The 16,811-nt window shown below is 46.8% G+C and overlaps 1 protein-coding gene across 3 annotated transcripts in view; it reads left to right on the plus strand.

Moving 5' to 3' along the window:
• RASSF2 (Ras association domain family member 2) overlaps window positions 1–16,811 on the plus strand; it is a 42,710-nt gene that overhangs the window by 13,102 nt on the left and 12,797 nt on the right. For all 3 annotated transcript variants that reach the window (XM_077766915.1, XM_077766917.1, XM_077766916.1), the window contains exons 2-4: window positions 10,915–11,005; window positions 13,821–13,896; window positions 16,177–16,328. In XM_077766915.1, coding sequence (XP_077623041.1) covers window positions 10,947–11,005; window positions 13,821–13,896; window positions 16,177–16,328 — 287 coding nt within the window. In that variant the 5' untranslated portion in view covers window positions 10,915–10,946. The remainder of the gene's footprint in view (window positions 1–10,914; window positions 11,006–13,820; window positions 13,897–16,176; window positions 16,329–16,811) is intronic.

The following is a 16,811-nucleotide window of genomic DNA, read 5'->3' on the forward strand; positions in this document are numbered from 1 at the left end:
ATGGGTTGCAGCCTGGACATCAGAAATTTAAAATCAACTTCTCTTACCCCCTGTCCCCTACACCCCCATCTCTGGTCCTCAGGGAGAGTTTAATGAGTGCTAGAATGAGAACCTCTGAGATGTCGCGTGTCTCAAAGCGGATGCTTCTCCTTCTTGCCTTGGTTTCAGCTGAGGCCTCGTAGGCTGCATGTCCCTCTCGTTGGCCAGAGGGCGGCTCTGCTGGGTTTGCCCTCCTGGGAATTCTTTGTGGCAAGCCCTCCCCTCCCCGAGTCGGCCTCGTTCTCCTAGCTGTACTTTCTTAGATGCTGGGACTGCCTGGGTGCTGGTCGGCTGTTAGCCCACCCCCATCCTACCCCGGCTGCTGAGCTCAAGCCTGGCTCCTGCCGTGCCAGCAGGAGGAGAGTTTGGGAAACAAAGTGGGGCTCTTTATCTCACTCTGGACTTTCCTGTCAGGGGTTGCCAGCCTTTCTGTTCTGCATTTGCTCTTCTCCCTCTAGGGGCTTTCCAGTTCCTTTGTGTCTAGGCCAGAAGAGAAACTGTAGGGATTAGCCAGCATCCTGGGGATGCTCTGAGACCAGATTATCCACGGCGTGGTCTCCAGGCTCCCTGACGGAAAGGGAGTGAGGGCACTGGACTCTGGAGCAACCAAGAGCTAAGAACACAGAAGACCTTTGGATTCCTTTTCCCACCTCTTGAGCTTCTCGAGGGCTTAATGTTTGCCTTCCTCGCAGGAAGCTGGGCTGGTGACTTTCAAGGGCTTGCATGGCCCCTCATTTATTCTCGGGGAGGCTGGAGACACCTGTAAGTGGGGGACTCCATGAACAGGAAGAGGGAGGGAGCCTTTGTGCGAGAGCCGCAGGGGTTTGATTGGCCCAGCGCTCGGGCAGCCTGCCCTCACTCTTGCAGCTCAGCCTTGAACCCGCAGCACCTGGCTGTCTGGTGCCCACAGCTGCTTCCTCCCAGCCTGATGGTGGTGGGAGAAAGTGGATTGCTCGCGAGTCTTGGCAGCTTCCTCGTCCTGGGAACTGGTCTTGGCAGGGCAGTGCCTGGGGGCTCACCCCTCCTCACAGGGGGGCTCTCAGCTGATGGCTGACTAGCACAGGGACTGGCTGTCTGAAGGTGGGACAGTTCTGTGGAGTTATTCACATCCCGGAGTTCCCAGGGGATCAGGCTATGGCTGGACTCCAGCGGAACCCCGGTGACCCAGCTCCTTTCCCGGCCCGGTCCTGCTTCCCTCACTTGCTTACAGGTTTCTCTCGAAAACACTTTCTCAGTAACTCATGTGCCCAGAAATCCTTGTTGGGGGCCCTGCTTCTAGGAATCCTCTTACTCAAGAGAGCAGGGACCCACTCCCTCCCTGGAAGAAATAATAATAATGGGAAGATTCACAGGCCGGGAACTGGGGCCCAGGGGAGGGAAGCTCCAGGCCCAAGTTGGGGGAAGAAACCCCAGATGGATGATTTCTGTGTGGTGGTAAGTGCTGGGATGGCGGACTGGTCGAGGTGGGAGTGCCTGCCCCCCGACACTGCGCAGGGGCAGCGGGGACACTTTGAAGGAGGAGCTCAGCATGGGACCAGGGTCTGGGGAGCGTGTGAATTTGTTCGGGTCTGTAGAGGAGCATGGACACACTCACAGAGCATGAAAAGCAGACCCAGAAAGTTCTCCATGGTTGGGATGCCATCCTCCAATTGCGTAGGAGCCTTTCCTCCGTCAAAACATCCTTTTGGATCTTAAGGAGGGTTGTGCCCCCAAGTTGTCTTCGGTGAAAGCAGGAAGTAACGGATGTGCCTTCATGTGAAACATACTAGGTTCAACTAGCAAGGCACATGGTATTGCCCAGGCGCTTGATGGAGCTGAAGAGAACCTAGAACATTCCACCAGGGCACAATGTCAGTGCCAGTAGGGAAGGACTGACTCATTGGTGGCCCCAACAGGTCTTCAGTGTGACTAAACCCTGGGAGGCTCATGTCCTGACGTAGCAAGCCAATAATACACACAACCTCCAGACATTTTAGCAGATGTGGTTCAACATTTGCTTTACCTACAGGGAAGTTGTACTGATTTAGAATTCGTGAGGCGTGAAAGACTATATTCATAGAGGACGTTCCTTCTGTAGGATTTAGACTTCCAAAGAGCAGCTCCACATTAAAAATTATTTTTTTATAAATAATCTTTTGTGAAGTTATTTTTCTAGAAAATGTTTGTTTGGTGTCAAAGTTGTCCTTCATTTGTGTCCCCCTTCTCTCCCCTTCTTTTTCTTTGTGGGAAGCTGTGAGCTGTGAGCTGTTTCAGTTCTGGGTCTGAGATGCCGGCTCATGAGGGAAGCCCCAGCTTCCTCCCCATCTTGCTCGCTCTTCCTCAGAGATGATGGCGGCCACTTGTGCGTTCTCGAGGCATCGTGGAAGCGTGGCTTGTAAATGGTTCTTACAAGGCATTCTGGATTCCCAGAGCGCTCCATAAATTCTTGATAATAACAGAAGGCAAAGAGTTGCAACAGCCACTGAACAAATCCCTCTCTCCCAGGCCACAGATATTGGCAGGCGTCCTCGAGGAAACGTCCAATTGAGTCCACATTCCAGCCCCATCAGCCATCTTCCTCCGACCCCTCCTTGTGTGAGGAACAATACTCTGCTGAAGGAATATCGGGCTGAACTCTAAACTTCCGGCCCTTTGTTAGCTCTGCTGCTGTGTTTGCCTTTAAGTGAATGTTAACGTAGCTGGCTCCCATCCCTCCTCCCTCTCCCCAAACCCCCAACTGGTTGGAGATAGCCAGTGATTTGTGGTGATAGTTGCAAAGTTTGTGAAGAGAGATGCACGTGTTGGCCTTGAGACAGACAAAAGGATTGGGTCCTAGAATCAGTTACTTATTTAATTTAATTTAATTTATGTTTATTTATTTATTTTGAGAGAGAGTGTGCAAGCAGGGGAGGGTTAGAGGAAGAGGAAGGAAGAGAATCCCAAGCAGGCTCCATGCTGTTAGCACAGAGCCGCATGTGGGGCCCGATCCCACAAATGGCAAGGTCATGACCTGAACTGAAATCAAGAGTCAGATGCTCAACTGACTGAGCCACCCAGGCGCCCCAGTTACCTGTAGTTTTAATTCAACAATGTGGTAGGCTATTAAGTATTTTCCTAACACCCCTAACTGAAGACATGTAAGAGTAAGAAAAAAGGTGGGGAGAAGTTCAGGTTGGAGGCAAAGGTGGAGGCAGCCTGAGCCAGTAGGTCTGATACGTAGCAATGGCCTTGCTAAGATCACCCAACACAGGTGGAGTGATGGGACCTTGGAGAATCCCCACATTTGGGCCATCAACTACTCAATTTATATCAATCTGGGAAGTAAAAAAATCCTGATTAGGGATGTTGACCATCTTTTCATACATTTGTTAACTATTTGTATTTCTTTTTCTGTGAAAGTATTCATGTCCTTTGCCCAAGCTCTTGGGTGTAGAGTCTTTTTCTTACGGATTTATTAGTTTTACATATTAATGACACGAGCTAATTTTATATATTAATGACATTAGCTAATTTTACGTATTAATGACATTAGCCCTTTGTCACATGTATTGTAAATGTTTTCCCCCAATTTGTACTTGACTTTTGACTTTGGATAGGGTAAAATTTTTTTTCTAAACAGAAGTTGAAAATCTTTACAGATTGGTTCCATTTTGGGTTTTTTTTTCAATTATGCCTTCTGGATTTTGAGTCTTTCATAGGAAAGTTTTTCCCACTTCAAGTTTATATATATCCTACGTTTCCTTCCAGAATTTTATGTTTTAATGTTGAGATTTTTTTATTCAGCTATCATTTCTTTTGGTAGAAGGAGCAAAGTAGGGATTTAGCTTCCCCATCCTCCCCTTTTTAAAGGCCAGTTCTCCAGCAACATTTTTAAAATGTATCTTGCCCCTGCTATTTAGATGGAGCCCACATTCTATGTGCCCAAATATATTTGAGTCTGTTTCTACATGCTCTTTTGTTTCATTGATCTGTCTATTCTTTCCTCAAGCACCAAATCGTTTTAATAACTGTAGAGAAGACTTAAATTGTTTAATTCGGGGTGAGGGGACGCCTGGGTGACTCAGTCGGTTAAGCATCCAATTTCAGCTCGGGTTTTGGTCTCCCTGTTTGTGAGTTCAAGCCCCGTGTTGGGCTCTGCACTCGCAGCAAGCAGCCTGCTTGGAATTCTCTTTCCCTCTCTGTCCTCCCTTCCACTGTTCATGCTTTCTCTCTCAAAGTAAATACTTAAACTTAAAAAACTTCTCTAATTGGTGTGTTCTGTAGATTTAAGAGGGCATGCTCTCAAAGGGACTTGCCTTAAGAACAGGACAGACTGCTTTCAGATGCAAAACAAAATTTCCAAATTATAGCTTACGATGGAGGCAGTGAACAAAAGAGTCCTGCAAAAAACCCAATCTGTGAGTTAGATTAATTGCAGAATTCATTGCTCGGCCATGACTGCTCAGAGGCTGCTCTGGCTTTTCTCCTTGGGCTCTTATCATCAGCTTCCTTTTCAAGGCACCTTTTCTTCTTGGTTTCCAGGGCCCTGTGTCTCTCTGCTTCCCTTACGGGACTCCTTTTCCCCTGCGCATCGCTGACCTACTGGGTGCATTGGAGCCCTGCCCCCTCAGCCTTCTATGCTTTCCTGACCTCCCTCCCTGTGCTGGCACTTTCCTGGGCCGCAGACCCGGCTGTGCTTGTGGTCATCTGCACCAGAGGGTTCCGTGGACGTGTCTCAAAGTCGGCCCGTGTTCCTCAACTTGGCACGTGTGAATGTGGCACCACCCCCACGTGGCCGTCCTTGGGCTGCAGCCTGTGCGCAAGCATCATCCTGAACTCTGCCTTTAGCCCCACGGTGAATCTGGCAGCGTGCCCGCTTCCAAACCTTTTTATTGATGCCTCACGACTTTTCCATCTACCTCTCTAAGCCCTTTGGACACTGTGACTCCACCCCCACTGTCCCCTTCCCTGGGTCAGGACGCTCCCGGGGTCCCCTTGCCACAGTTCCCTTCCATAATCCTTTCTCAAAGCAGAGTCGGGTGGAGCAATCGTTCTAAAGTTCAAGTTTGATCACACCCTCCCCTGCGTTCCTGTTGCCACTGTAAAAATGGTCCCAGACGTGGTGGTTTAAAACAAATTACTCTCTTACCTTCTGGAGGCCAGAAGTCTGAAATCGTTTTCACTGGGCCCAAACTATTGGGTCAGGCAGGCTCCCTGGGGGGAAGATCCCTTGTTTGCCTTTTCCGACTTGGAAATCTCTGTTCCTTAGCCCGTGGCTCCTTTCTTCTCCATCCTTGGCCAGTGTAGCACCTTCACGTTTCTCTCCCTCTGCTGGGATTGTCTGCAGCGGAATCTCCTTCTGTCCCTCTTAGAAGGACACTTGTAACTACATTTAGGATCCTGCCAGGTAACCTAGGGTGGTCTCCCCATTTCAAGAACCTTAATTTAATCACACATGGGGACTCCTAAGGTAACATTCACAGGCTCCCGGGATTAGGACCTGGGTAGCTTTGGGGCCGTTCTTCAACCTACCAAACCTCCCGTGGAACCCTAACGCCTTGACATGATGGTCAAGGTCCCACATGAGCACCACCCCATTTCGCACAGCTCCGGGGTGCATGCTGCTTCTGTCTGGACCACTCTGCCCTTCACCTTTACCTTTGCTGGCTGCACCTCGTCACTGAGGTCTCAGCTGAGAGATCACTGAGGCTCCAGAAAGCTCCTGGGAACCCCCAAGTCCAGATTAAGCATCCTTCTGTGTGCCGCCATACACCTGCCTTCCTTGCTAGAACAATCTCCTCCTGTCCATCTCCTGCTAGACCTGGAGGGCAGGGCTGGGCTCGTTCACTTTGCTACTGAATCACCATTAGGAAGCGCAAAATGTGGCATGTGTTTGGTATACAATACATTTTTGTTAAAGGTGTCCACTTAAATCTGCATAGAAAAGGTACTTTAAAAAAGAAACGACTCACTAGTTTTGGGTAATTGTCTTTAAAAAAAAATAATAACTTTTTCACCAGTCTGATTCTCCCCCCTCCCCCCCCACAGTGCATATGTACCCCTATTTTTATGATTGTTTTTCCTCTTAGGAAATATTGAAAAATGAACATTTGTAATTTAGAGAGAACAGTTGTGTTCTGAGGATACCACTTTTTGGGTACGCAGGTGGGGACTGAATTTTCTGAACGAGACTCAGCCCTTCGGCTCCCCTCCCTGCACTGATGCCCCTCCTTTCGGGAGCCTTTTGCATTGGTTTCCTGTGGCCCCTTAAAGTATTGCCAAAATGAAGCCCCTTAAAACAACACAAATTTATTACCTTAGGGTTCTGTAGATCAGAACCTACGGGGGCTCACCGGGCTCAAATCAAGGTGTCAGCCGGGGGCTGTGTTCTTTTCTAGAGGACCCAGGGGAAAATCCACTTGCTTGTCCTTTTCAGCTTTTCACATTCCTTGGCTCGGGCCCGTCTTTCTCCAGCTTCGAAGCCAGCCACGGCAGATTGTGTCCTTCTCACGTCGTAGCACGATAGCACCGGCTTTTCTGCCTCCCTCTTCCATTTTGTAAAAAGTCTTGGCGAAATACACAGAAAATGTATCAGCTTCCTCATTTTTAAGTGCGCAGTCCAGTGGCATCAAGGACAGTGGCTACCATCCATCCATGTGTTACTACCATCCAGCCACGGATCTCTTAATGTTGCGGAACTAAACCTGTACTCCCGAAACACGAATTCCCCCACCCCCCACTCCTACCCTTGGCAACCAACTTTTTTTTTTTTAATTTTTTAAGGTTTATTTTATTTTTGAGAGAGAGAGAGAGAGAGACAGAGTGTGAGAGGAGAAGGGACAGAGAGAGAGGAGACACAGAATCCGAAGCAGGCTTCAGGCTCCGAGCTGTCAGCACAGAGCCCAACACGGGGCTCGAACTCACGAGCCGTGAGATCATGACCTGAGCCAAAGTTGGACACTTAACGGACAACCACCGAGGCACCCGAGCAACCAGGTTTCTACCTTAATGTTTCTATGACACTGACTACTCTGGAAACTTCATATTAGTGGAATCAGCCAGTAATTTGTCCTTTTGTGGCTGGCTTATTTCAATTAGCAGAATGTCCTCGAAGGTCATCATCCATATTGTAGCATGTGTCAGAATTTCCTTTTTTTTTAATGTTTATTTATTTTTTGAGAGAGAGAGAGAAAGAAAGAGAGAACAAGAGAACTAGGGAGGGGTAGAGGGAGAGGGAGAGAGAAATCCCAAGAAGGCTCTGCGCTGTCAGCACATAGCCGATGTGGGACTTGAACTCATGAACTGTGAGACCACGACCTGAGCGGAAACCAAGAGTCGGCCGCTTAACCAGTTGAGCCACCCAGACACCCTAGAATTTCCTTCTGTTTTTTAAGGCAGCATAATATGCCATAGTATACCATACACGGTTAATCCATTCATCTGTTGATGGACATTTGAGTGGTTTCCACCTTTTGGCTGTTGTGATCAGTGCTGCTATGGACACGGGTGTATAAATATCTCTTCAAGATCCTGCTTTCAGTTCTTTTGGATGTATACCCAGAAGTGGAATTGCTGGATCATATGGTAATTCTGTTTTTAACTTTGTGAGGAACTGCCATGTGGACAACATGTCCACAGTGGAGCACCATTTTACATTCCCACCAACAGTGTACAAGGGTTCCAGTCTTTTCCACATCTTCATCAACACTTGTTATCTCATGTCTTTTTTTTTTTTTTAACATTTATTTTTGAGAGAGACAAAGCGTGAGCTGGGGGAGGGGCAGAGAGAGAGAGAGAGAGAGGAGAGAAAGAGAGAGAGACAGAATCCAAAGCAGGCTCCAGGCTCTGAGCTGTCAGCACAGAGCCGGACGTGGGGCTCAGACTCATGAACCGTGAAGTCATGACCTGAGCTGAAGTTGGGCACTCAACCGACTGAGCCACCCAGATTCCCCTCATGTGTCTTTTTGATACTAGCTGTTCCAACAGGTGTGAGATAGAGGTCTAATGTCACTCTTTAGCATGTGGGTTTCCAATCTTTCCAACACTTATTGAAGTTTCCCCATGAATATTCTTGGCTCCCTTGTCAAATATTAATTGTATATCCATGGGTCTATTTCTGGTCCCTAAATTCTGTTTTATTGGTCTATGTGCCAGCATCGTACTGTTTTGGTTACTGCAGCTTTGTAGTAAGATTTGAAATCAGGAAACGTGATGCCTCCAGCTTTATTCTTTCTCAGGATTGCTTTGTCTATTTGAGTTCTTTTATGGTTCCACACACATTTGAGGATTATTTTTTCTGTTTCTGTGAAAAATGCCATTGGAATTTTGGTAGGGATTATGTTGATCTAGAGATGGCTTTAAGTACGATGGACATTTTAACAGTATTCTTCTGATCCATGAACATGGGATATTTTCCCATTTATTTGTATTTGTTTTCAGTTTCTTTCATCAGTGTCATTTAGCTTTTTAGATGTTGAATTTTGTCAAATGCATTTTCTGCGTCTGTTTAGATCATGTGATTTTTATCTCTCATTCTAGTAATGTGCTAGATCACATTTATTGATTTATGTGTGTGGAATCATCCTTGCATCCCAGGGATAAATCCCACTTAATCATGTTCTATGATCTTTTTTAAAAAAGTTTATTTATTTATTTTGAGAGAGAGAGAGATAAAGAGAGCACCTGTGAACAAGGGAGGGGCAGAGACAGAGGGAGAATCCCAAGCAGACTACACACTGTCAGCACAGAGCCTGACATGGGGCTTGATCTCATGAACTGCGAGATCATGACCTGAGTTGAAATCAAGAGTCAGATGCTTAACTAGCTGAGCCACCCAAGTGCCCCTCATGTTATATGATCTTTTTAATACAGTGTTGAATTTGGTTTGCTAATATTTTGTTGTGGATTTTTAAATTTGCATTCATCAGGTAGATTGGCCTGTAGTTTTATTTACCTGGCTATCAGGGTGTCAAGGTAACACTGACTTCATGAAATGGGTTGGGGAGTGTTCCCTCCTCTTCAACCTCTTTTGGAAGAATTTGAGAGGGATTGATATGGATTCTTCTTGAAACATTTGGTAGAATTCACCAGTGAAACCATCTGGTCTGGGCTTTTCCCTTCTTTTCAAGACCTGGGAAATTTATGATTACTAATTCAATCTTTCTTGTTATTGGTCTATTAAGATTTTCTTTTTCTTCATGATTCTGTGTTGGTAGGTTATATGTTTCTAGGAACTTATCCATTTCTTCTAGGATATCCATTTTGTTGGCATATAATTGTTCATAGTATTCTCTTAAGATCCTTTGTATTTTTCTGGTATCAGTTGTGATGTCTCCTTTTCATGTCTAATTTTGTTTGAGTCTTTTCTCTTAGTCTTACTAAAGGTTTGACAATTTGGTTTATCTTGTCAAAAAACCAACGTAGTTTCATTGGTCCTTTCTATTGTTTTTCTCTTCTTTCTTTCATTTATTTCTACTCTGATCTGTGTTATTTCCTCTCTTCTAATTTGGGGCTTCATTTATTCTTTTTCTAGTTTCTTGAGGTTGTTTATTTGGGACCTTCCTTTTTTCTTAATGTAGGTGTTTATGCTATAAGCTTCCCTCTTAGAACTGGTTTTGCTGTATCCCATAACTTAGATGTGTTGAATTTCCATTTTTGTTTGTTTTGAAGACATTTTTGACTTCCACTTTGATTTCTTCTTTGACCCATTGGTTGTTCAGGATGGTTTTGTTTAATTTCCACATATTTGTGGATTTTCCGGTTTTCTTCCTGCTATTGATTTCTAGTTCATACCATTCTGGTTGGAGAAGACATTTGATATGATTTCAATCTTCTTAAGTTATGAAACTTGTTTTGTGTGTTAATCTACTTTGAAGTGCATCAAAAAGAAGACGGATTGTTGAACAAAGGAATGTATAGCTGGACAGATGTGTGATAAAGAAGGATAGTAAATGTTAAGGGTAGAACAGCCGTGCACACTATTCGTTGTCTTGTTCTAAATCTTTATGTTTGAAAATGCTCATAACAAAATATTTGAAGAAAATTTCTGGTAAGCCGTTACCCAGAGACCGCCAATCCTTCATTCATTTACATACAGATATACATATACTAGGGCTTCTAAACTGGGAGCAATTGAGCCCCAAGGGGACACTGGGTAATGTCCAGAGACATTTTGATCGTCATACTGGGTGGTGCCGCTGGCGCCTGGTGAGTAAAGGGCAGGGATACTGCTACACACCCTTCAGTGCACTGGACAGCCCCCACAACAAAGAATGATGTAGCCCCAAATGTCAATAGTGCTGAGGCTGAGAAAGACTGACATATATCGCTGAGTATCTGAATATAGATCCATTCATATAGACGTTTACATGTGTATGTTTTATACTTACATATATTTTAAACAAAAATGGACGCACAGTTTTATAACCTGTGTTTTCATAATGTATTGCCATGAGCTCAGGTAACCAAATTGGCTTTAACGTTGTCATATTTTAATGGCGATCATAGATGGATATGCTGTGATTTATTGGGCCCAGCTCTCTCTGGGCATTTTTAGGTGGTTGACCAATCTTTAGTCTACCTCAGTAGAATTTGAGCATTCACTATCAGACAAATCTGTATCCTGTGTGGTGAAGATCTCTTCAGGAAAGACTTGGGCGTCAACATTCTCTGTGACTGGAACTTTTGTTCTGGGGCTTTCCGAGGGCTGTCGTCTTCAGGTGCTTTTCCCCAGCAGCTGTGGCCAGTGGAGGCAGCAGCCAGCAGTGTGGCATCTCACCAGCCCCGGGTCAGCGTCGGGCTTCCCCAGCTCTGGATCTGGGGTGGGAACAGAGCCATGTGCTCCCTCCCCTGGTCCAAGTTCTGCTGAGTTCCTAAGGACACAATTTGACTTTAACCTGTGTCTTCTTTCAAATACAGGTCTCCCCTTCTGATGAAAAGAGAAAGGAAGAATGGACTACAGTCACCAAACCTCCCTAGTCCCATGTGGACAAGATAAATACATCTCCAAGTAAGATTTTCTCGCTGTAGTATTGTGTCCCCAGTGGCTAGTCCCACAGGGATGGAAGCCCCTGGCATAGGAGCCTCTTCTGTACACGGGGGAGCAGGGGCTCCTATGTGGGGGAAGGAGCGAAGCCCCTGTGTGAACTAGGGAGAGCACAGCAAGCTTGGTGCTATAGATAAAAACACGCCCCCAGAGCCTGGCCATAGATAGCAAAGTAAAGGAGACCTTCAAGACACAGCACGTTTGGATGCTCAAAAGAGATGGTATCCTGGAGGGCTTCCAGGAGGAGGACTTAATGGTGGCGGCTCACTGTGCTACCAATGGTATCCCCTTGGGGGAGTCCCAGCCAGGTTCTGTCCCTGTGCTGCTGGCTTTTGACTAAACGTTCAGGTGCCCCCTGAACAGAAGGAGACAATTTCATTGCTCTGTATGCAGGAAAATCTCTCGAGCTCAGATTTTTGGCTAATGTGAGCCAAAGTGGACTTTTTAAAAAAAAATTAACCTTTTTTAAATGTTTATTTTTAAGAAAGAGAGAGAGAGAGAGACAGAGCGCTAGCAGAGGAGGGGCAGAGGGGGAGGAAGACACAGAGCCAGAAGCAGGCTCCAGGCTCTGAGCTGCCAGCACAGAGCCCAACGCGGGGCTCAAACTCGTGAACCCTGAGATCGTGACCCAAGCCAAAGTTGGATACTTAACTGATTGAGCCACCCAGATGCCTCCAAAGTGGACTTTTTCAAATTATATTTTCGAGGATATATTTTTATGTCCAGCACAAGGATTTGTTCACACTGGGTGCTCTGTGTCTGAGCTAAATGTTTAGCTTATCTGACACCAAATTGTTTTAATTCCTTTACACATATTTGGCCATATACAGACATGCAGTTGTGTGAGATATGGATCATTCTTATCTCTTGATTGAAGGATTTCCCCAGCGACTTCTACTGATCGGTTACTTGAAGTCACATTTTTCACTAATTCACTTAGGCTTGCATAGAATTACTCCGATTTTTCTAGGTTTAACTTGGCAGGAGAGTCTTGGAATTTCAAGCCAGCTTTGACCTCTGGGGTGGCCCCGCATGGCTCTGTTGAAATGGCTGGAATCAGAGGGACTGAACTTCGTAACCTCTTGCCTGAGACGAGGCAAAAGCACAGGCAGCCTCTTCCCTTCACAGCCCCCAAGCACTAGCATGCACTTTCCGATAACACTTGAGTAGACTGTTCTCAGGTTTGATGCGCACTCACCCTGATCACAGAGGTGGGAAGTCGTCACTTTTTCTTGTTCAGGAGAGCTGTGTTTCCAGAGGGCCACCTGGAAACCAGGACCTAACAGCTAAGGAGGCCTGGTAGGAGGCTTCAGCGGGATATTTTCAAGTTAAAACAATTTTGTTTGTGTATTTATTTATTTAAGTAATCTCCACACCCAACATGGGGCTTGAACTCATGACCCTGACATCAAGAGTCACATGTCACATGCTCCTCCAACTGAGCCAGCCAAGCACCCCCCCAAAATTTTAAAACTAAACTGAAAAGAGCCACCTGGGTGACTCAGTTAAGCGTCCTACTTTGGCTGTGGTCATGATCTCACAGTTCATGAGTTCGAGCCCCACATCAGGCTCTCTGCTGTCAGCGCTGAGCCTGCTTCAGATCCTCTGTTCCCCCCCCCTTTTCTGTCCCTTCCCCACTTGTGCTCTCTCTCTCTCTCTCAAATAGAAATAAACACTTAAAAGAATAAATAAACAAAAAATAAAAGAAACTGAAAGAATCTAGAATTAAGAATAAAAAGATAAAAGTTGGTAGAATAGAATATCACCAGGGCCCAGAGCCCTCTCCTGCCCCCTTGTGGTCACTGCTCCCCAAGATGAACCACTATCCTGAACTCTAGCACCCACTTTAAACTTCATATAAATGGAACCATCCGACACGCGGTCTTTGGTGTGAGGCTTCTTTCACTCAGCGTAATGTCCGTGAGACCCATCCGTGTTGTGGGTAGCTCATTCACATTCTTGCTGCCACATAATATCCCACCATGTGACTCAGCCCCCTTTATGCATCCAGTCCACCGTGGTGGGAGTTTGTAGGTTTTTAAACACGCCCTGAGGTCATGTCTATGAAGCGTAAGTCATTGGGTCCAGACCTATTCCTTTTTTTTTTTTAATGTTTTTTTATTTATTTCTAGGAGGCATAGAGAGAGACAGCGTGAGCAGGGGAGGGTCAGAGAGAGAGGGAGTCACAGACTGAAACAGGCTCCAGGCTCTGAGCTGGCAGTCAGCACAGAGCCCGACGCGGGGCTCAAACCCACGAACCGCGAGATCATGACCCAAGCGAAAGTCGGACGCTTAACCAACTAAGCCACCCAGGCGCCCCCAGACCTATTCCTTTTAACTTTCCGAAAAGCCTAGAAGTTTCCGAGTCTCGTGAAGGCCTACCGGGATTGTCCTGTCCTAAGCGCAGGGTCCTGTCGTAACTCACAGCGTATGTGAGGGAGGACAGACTATGGAGACATTTACCTCTGTGGATCTGTGCCTTATGGAGGACTGCGTGTTTAGCTTGGGTTTGGGGACTGTGGTCAGAAGGCGGGGCCTGCCTTGGTTTTCTGGAGTTGTTCCTTACGCTACGTGTCTACTCTTGACCTCGATCTTGGGGGAACATGAGGATGGGGGTGGTGGCTATGTGTGTGTGCACACACTCATGTGGACAGACACCCAGACTGGGGTGGCCGAAGACCAGGTTAGAGAAAAGAGGGAACAACGACATTCAGTGGCTTCAGCTGGGAGTGTTACACCTTTTGTATTTTTGTATTGTATTTTGTATTTTTCCCGCAAGGAACGAACTTCTCCTGCATTTGAAGACCTACAATTTGTACTATGAAGGCCAGAATTTGCAGCTGCGACACCGTGAGGTAAGGGGTCCTCAGGGAAGGGGGACCATGGGCCAGCCCAGTCTTTACCTCCACGTCTCCAGGGTCTAAGGGTCCCTGCCTCTCCTGCCCCCGGGAGTGGCCTCTCATTTAGGATGTCAGCGGGAGTTGCTGGAGTTCTTTGGAAGGAGACCCCTGGCTCATTTTGTTCTGAAGAGGATGGGCTTTTCTGTTCCAAGGACATTTCTGGGGATGAGAGGCTGTGGGGGGGGGGGGGGGGCCCCAAAGGGGGGCTTTCATGAAATGGGCAAGTCATGTGAGGTCTGCGTGGAAATGCTCTGCCCTTCCTCACCTCTGTAGCAGTCTTCCTGGGGTGCCTTCCCAGGATGCTCTTTGCTATCCGTCCATCTTTCCCCAGCCCCCATCCTGAATCTAAGCTTACTCATCCTGTATACATTTCTGTAAAGCCTGTTATCAGGTAGATGATGAGCTATCTGGGAGCCTGGTAGAGTAATTTATACTCAAGAGTTCTAGACTGATAAGAAGATATGTGTAATACAGTTCTAAACGCATTTTCAGGTTATCTAGCCATGGCGATTTAATCCATAGAAACAGATATCAGATGGTAGAATTTCAGCTACTAAGGCAGGCTGGTTGCAGATAAGATGTGACATGCAGTGACTTTTTCTGTGGCCCTTAAACCAGTCCACTTAGGCAAAGTCCTACTTTGCCTAAATCATGTAGTGATGCCAGCCTTGACCAGCTAGAAGGCCATACATATAACCTGTTCTTTTTTTATGTATAAAATTTTTTAATGTTTATTTATTTTTGAGAGAGAGGAAAAGCGTGTGTGAGCGAGCGAGCAGGGGAGGGGCAGAGAGAGAGGGAGACACAGAATCCGAAGCAGGCTCCAGGCTCTGAGCTGTCAGCACAGAGCCCGACGTGGGGCTTGAACCCATGAGCCGTGAGATCATGACCTGAGCCAAAGTTGGATGTTCAACCGAGCCACCCACGTGCCCCCTTATGGCCTAGTCTTAAATAAACCTTCCCTTCCACGTCGCTCCCCCCCTACAAGATGCTCACACGCTTGAAAGTTGTTTCATTTCTCTCCTGTCTTGTTTTATTATTCCCCCACCTGTCTGAGGATGATCCCGGGATCCAGGTCAGTGGTTCATTGGACATGTGTGTCTTTATCCATACAGCATGTCCTGAAGACATGGCTCTTCCTTCTGAGACTTGGGGAAGAAGGTCTGACCCTTTTATGCATTGTCCTTAAAACTTCTCCTAATTAATGACTGGGCCATTCGCAAGATTCTGGTCCTTGAACAACTTTTCTGGGCTGTGTCTTATAGAATAAATTCTCAGAATGCTCTATGATTAAAATGTTTCATGATCATCAATGAGACTATTTTTTTTTTTTTGGATAAAACATGCAGATGCCCTTAAAAGGGTTTCACATTTAATTTTTTATCAGTCAACAATTCTTGAGTATAAATTGGGAATTCTTGCCGGATCCATTCACCTCCTGGAGAGCCGTCATGTAGCCCATAGCTAATTAAAGGCTCTGGGAAGTTCTGCTGGTAAGAAATCTGATTAGCACGTCATCATGATCACTTGACACCCTTTTTAAGGTAACAGTTGATCTGTTAGAGGAGCTAGTATTCTGTAGAATAAAGTTGAGGAAATGTTACTTTGAATCTCCTTCAACGGACAGGTCAGATTGCTAAATATATGTTATAACTAAAGACATATCATTTTCCCTGGTAAGGGAGAGGAAAGTAGCTAATGCAGGAATTTAGCTTCTGCTTCATTAGCAAGGTTAGTCTCACTTATTTAAAAGATGTATGCTTGTTTTCTATAAAGTATTAAAAAAACACCCCATTTAAAAAAATTATTTATTTTGAGAGAGAGGGAGCACGAGCAGGGGAGGGTCAGAGAGAGAGGAGAGAGAGAATCCCAAGGAGGCTCCTCACTGTCATCTCAGAGCCCAACGTGGGACTTGAACTCACAGACCGTGAGATCATGGCCTGAGCTTAAATTAAGAGTCAGATGTTTAACTGACTGAGCCACCATCCGGGTGCCTGCAAAATACCCCATTTTTATCCTTCACACGTGTTCTTGAATTTCAAGGCAACTTTTGTGTTGACCCGTGAGGTCCTCTTCAGGGCGTCAGGGAGAGTTTGCAGTGGGGTGCGTCCTGGAGCTGGGGTGTGAGTGTAACCGGGGTGCGCCCAGCGAGGACACACTGAGGGCGCTGTCCCCCAGCGTGGTGCTGGCGGGGTTTTCTGGGCTGGCTCACCGTGCTGGCTGCTCTGTGGGCAGGAGGAAGATGAGTTCATCGTGGAGGGGCTGCTGAACATCTCCTGGGGGCTGCGCCGGCCCATCCGTCTGCAGATGCAGGATGACAATGAACGCATCCGCCCCCCGCCATCCTCTTCCTCCTGGCACTCTGGCTGTAACTTGGGGGCTCAGGGGTGAGTGGGGAGAGGTGGGCCTGGGGGTGACTGGGAGTGTCGGGGGTTTCTCTTCTTGCATATTGTTGAGTTGGTAAATGCCGCCTCCTTCCAACAAGCCAGCTCTCCATTCTCCCACCTGCACCACCGGTGCATCTGTTCTGGGCTTAGGAGGAGGAGGAGGAGGGAGCAGACACTGGTGTGGTCTGGCCACCATGCCTGTTACCACAATCACCGGGTGAGAGTCAGAGGGGAGACGCACCAGTGCCTGGCTGAGCGGTGTGTCCTCCCTCATGGAGAATTCCCGAGACTCTGAAGGGAATCGCTAGTGGCCAGCCAGGCCGACCTGCAGAGTTCCAATGGACGCCTGGTGTCCCAGAACCTCCCCACGGGGACCACTGCTCATAGAATGACCCCGCTCCGGAGACACTTAGGGCTCCAGCATTCTCTCCAAAGCTCTCCGTATCTGGGGGGAAACCTGGAAGATGAAGAAGAGCATCAGGA

This window comes from Crocuta crocuta, unplaced genomic scaffold (assembly GCF_008692635.1).
Source record: "Crocuta crocuta isolate KB4526 unplaced genomic scaffold, BGI_CrCroc_1.0 scaffold15, whole genome shotgun sequence".
Lineage (NCBI taxonomy): Eukaryota > Metazoa > Chordata > Mammalia > Carnivora > Hyaenidae > Crocuta > Crocuta crocuta.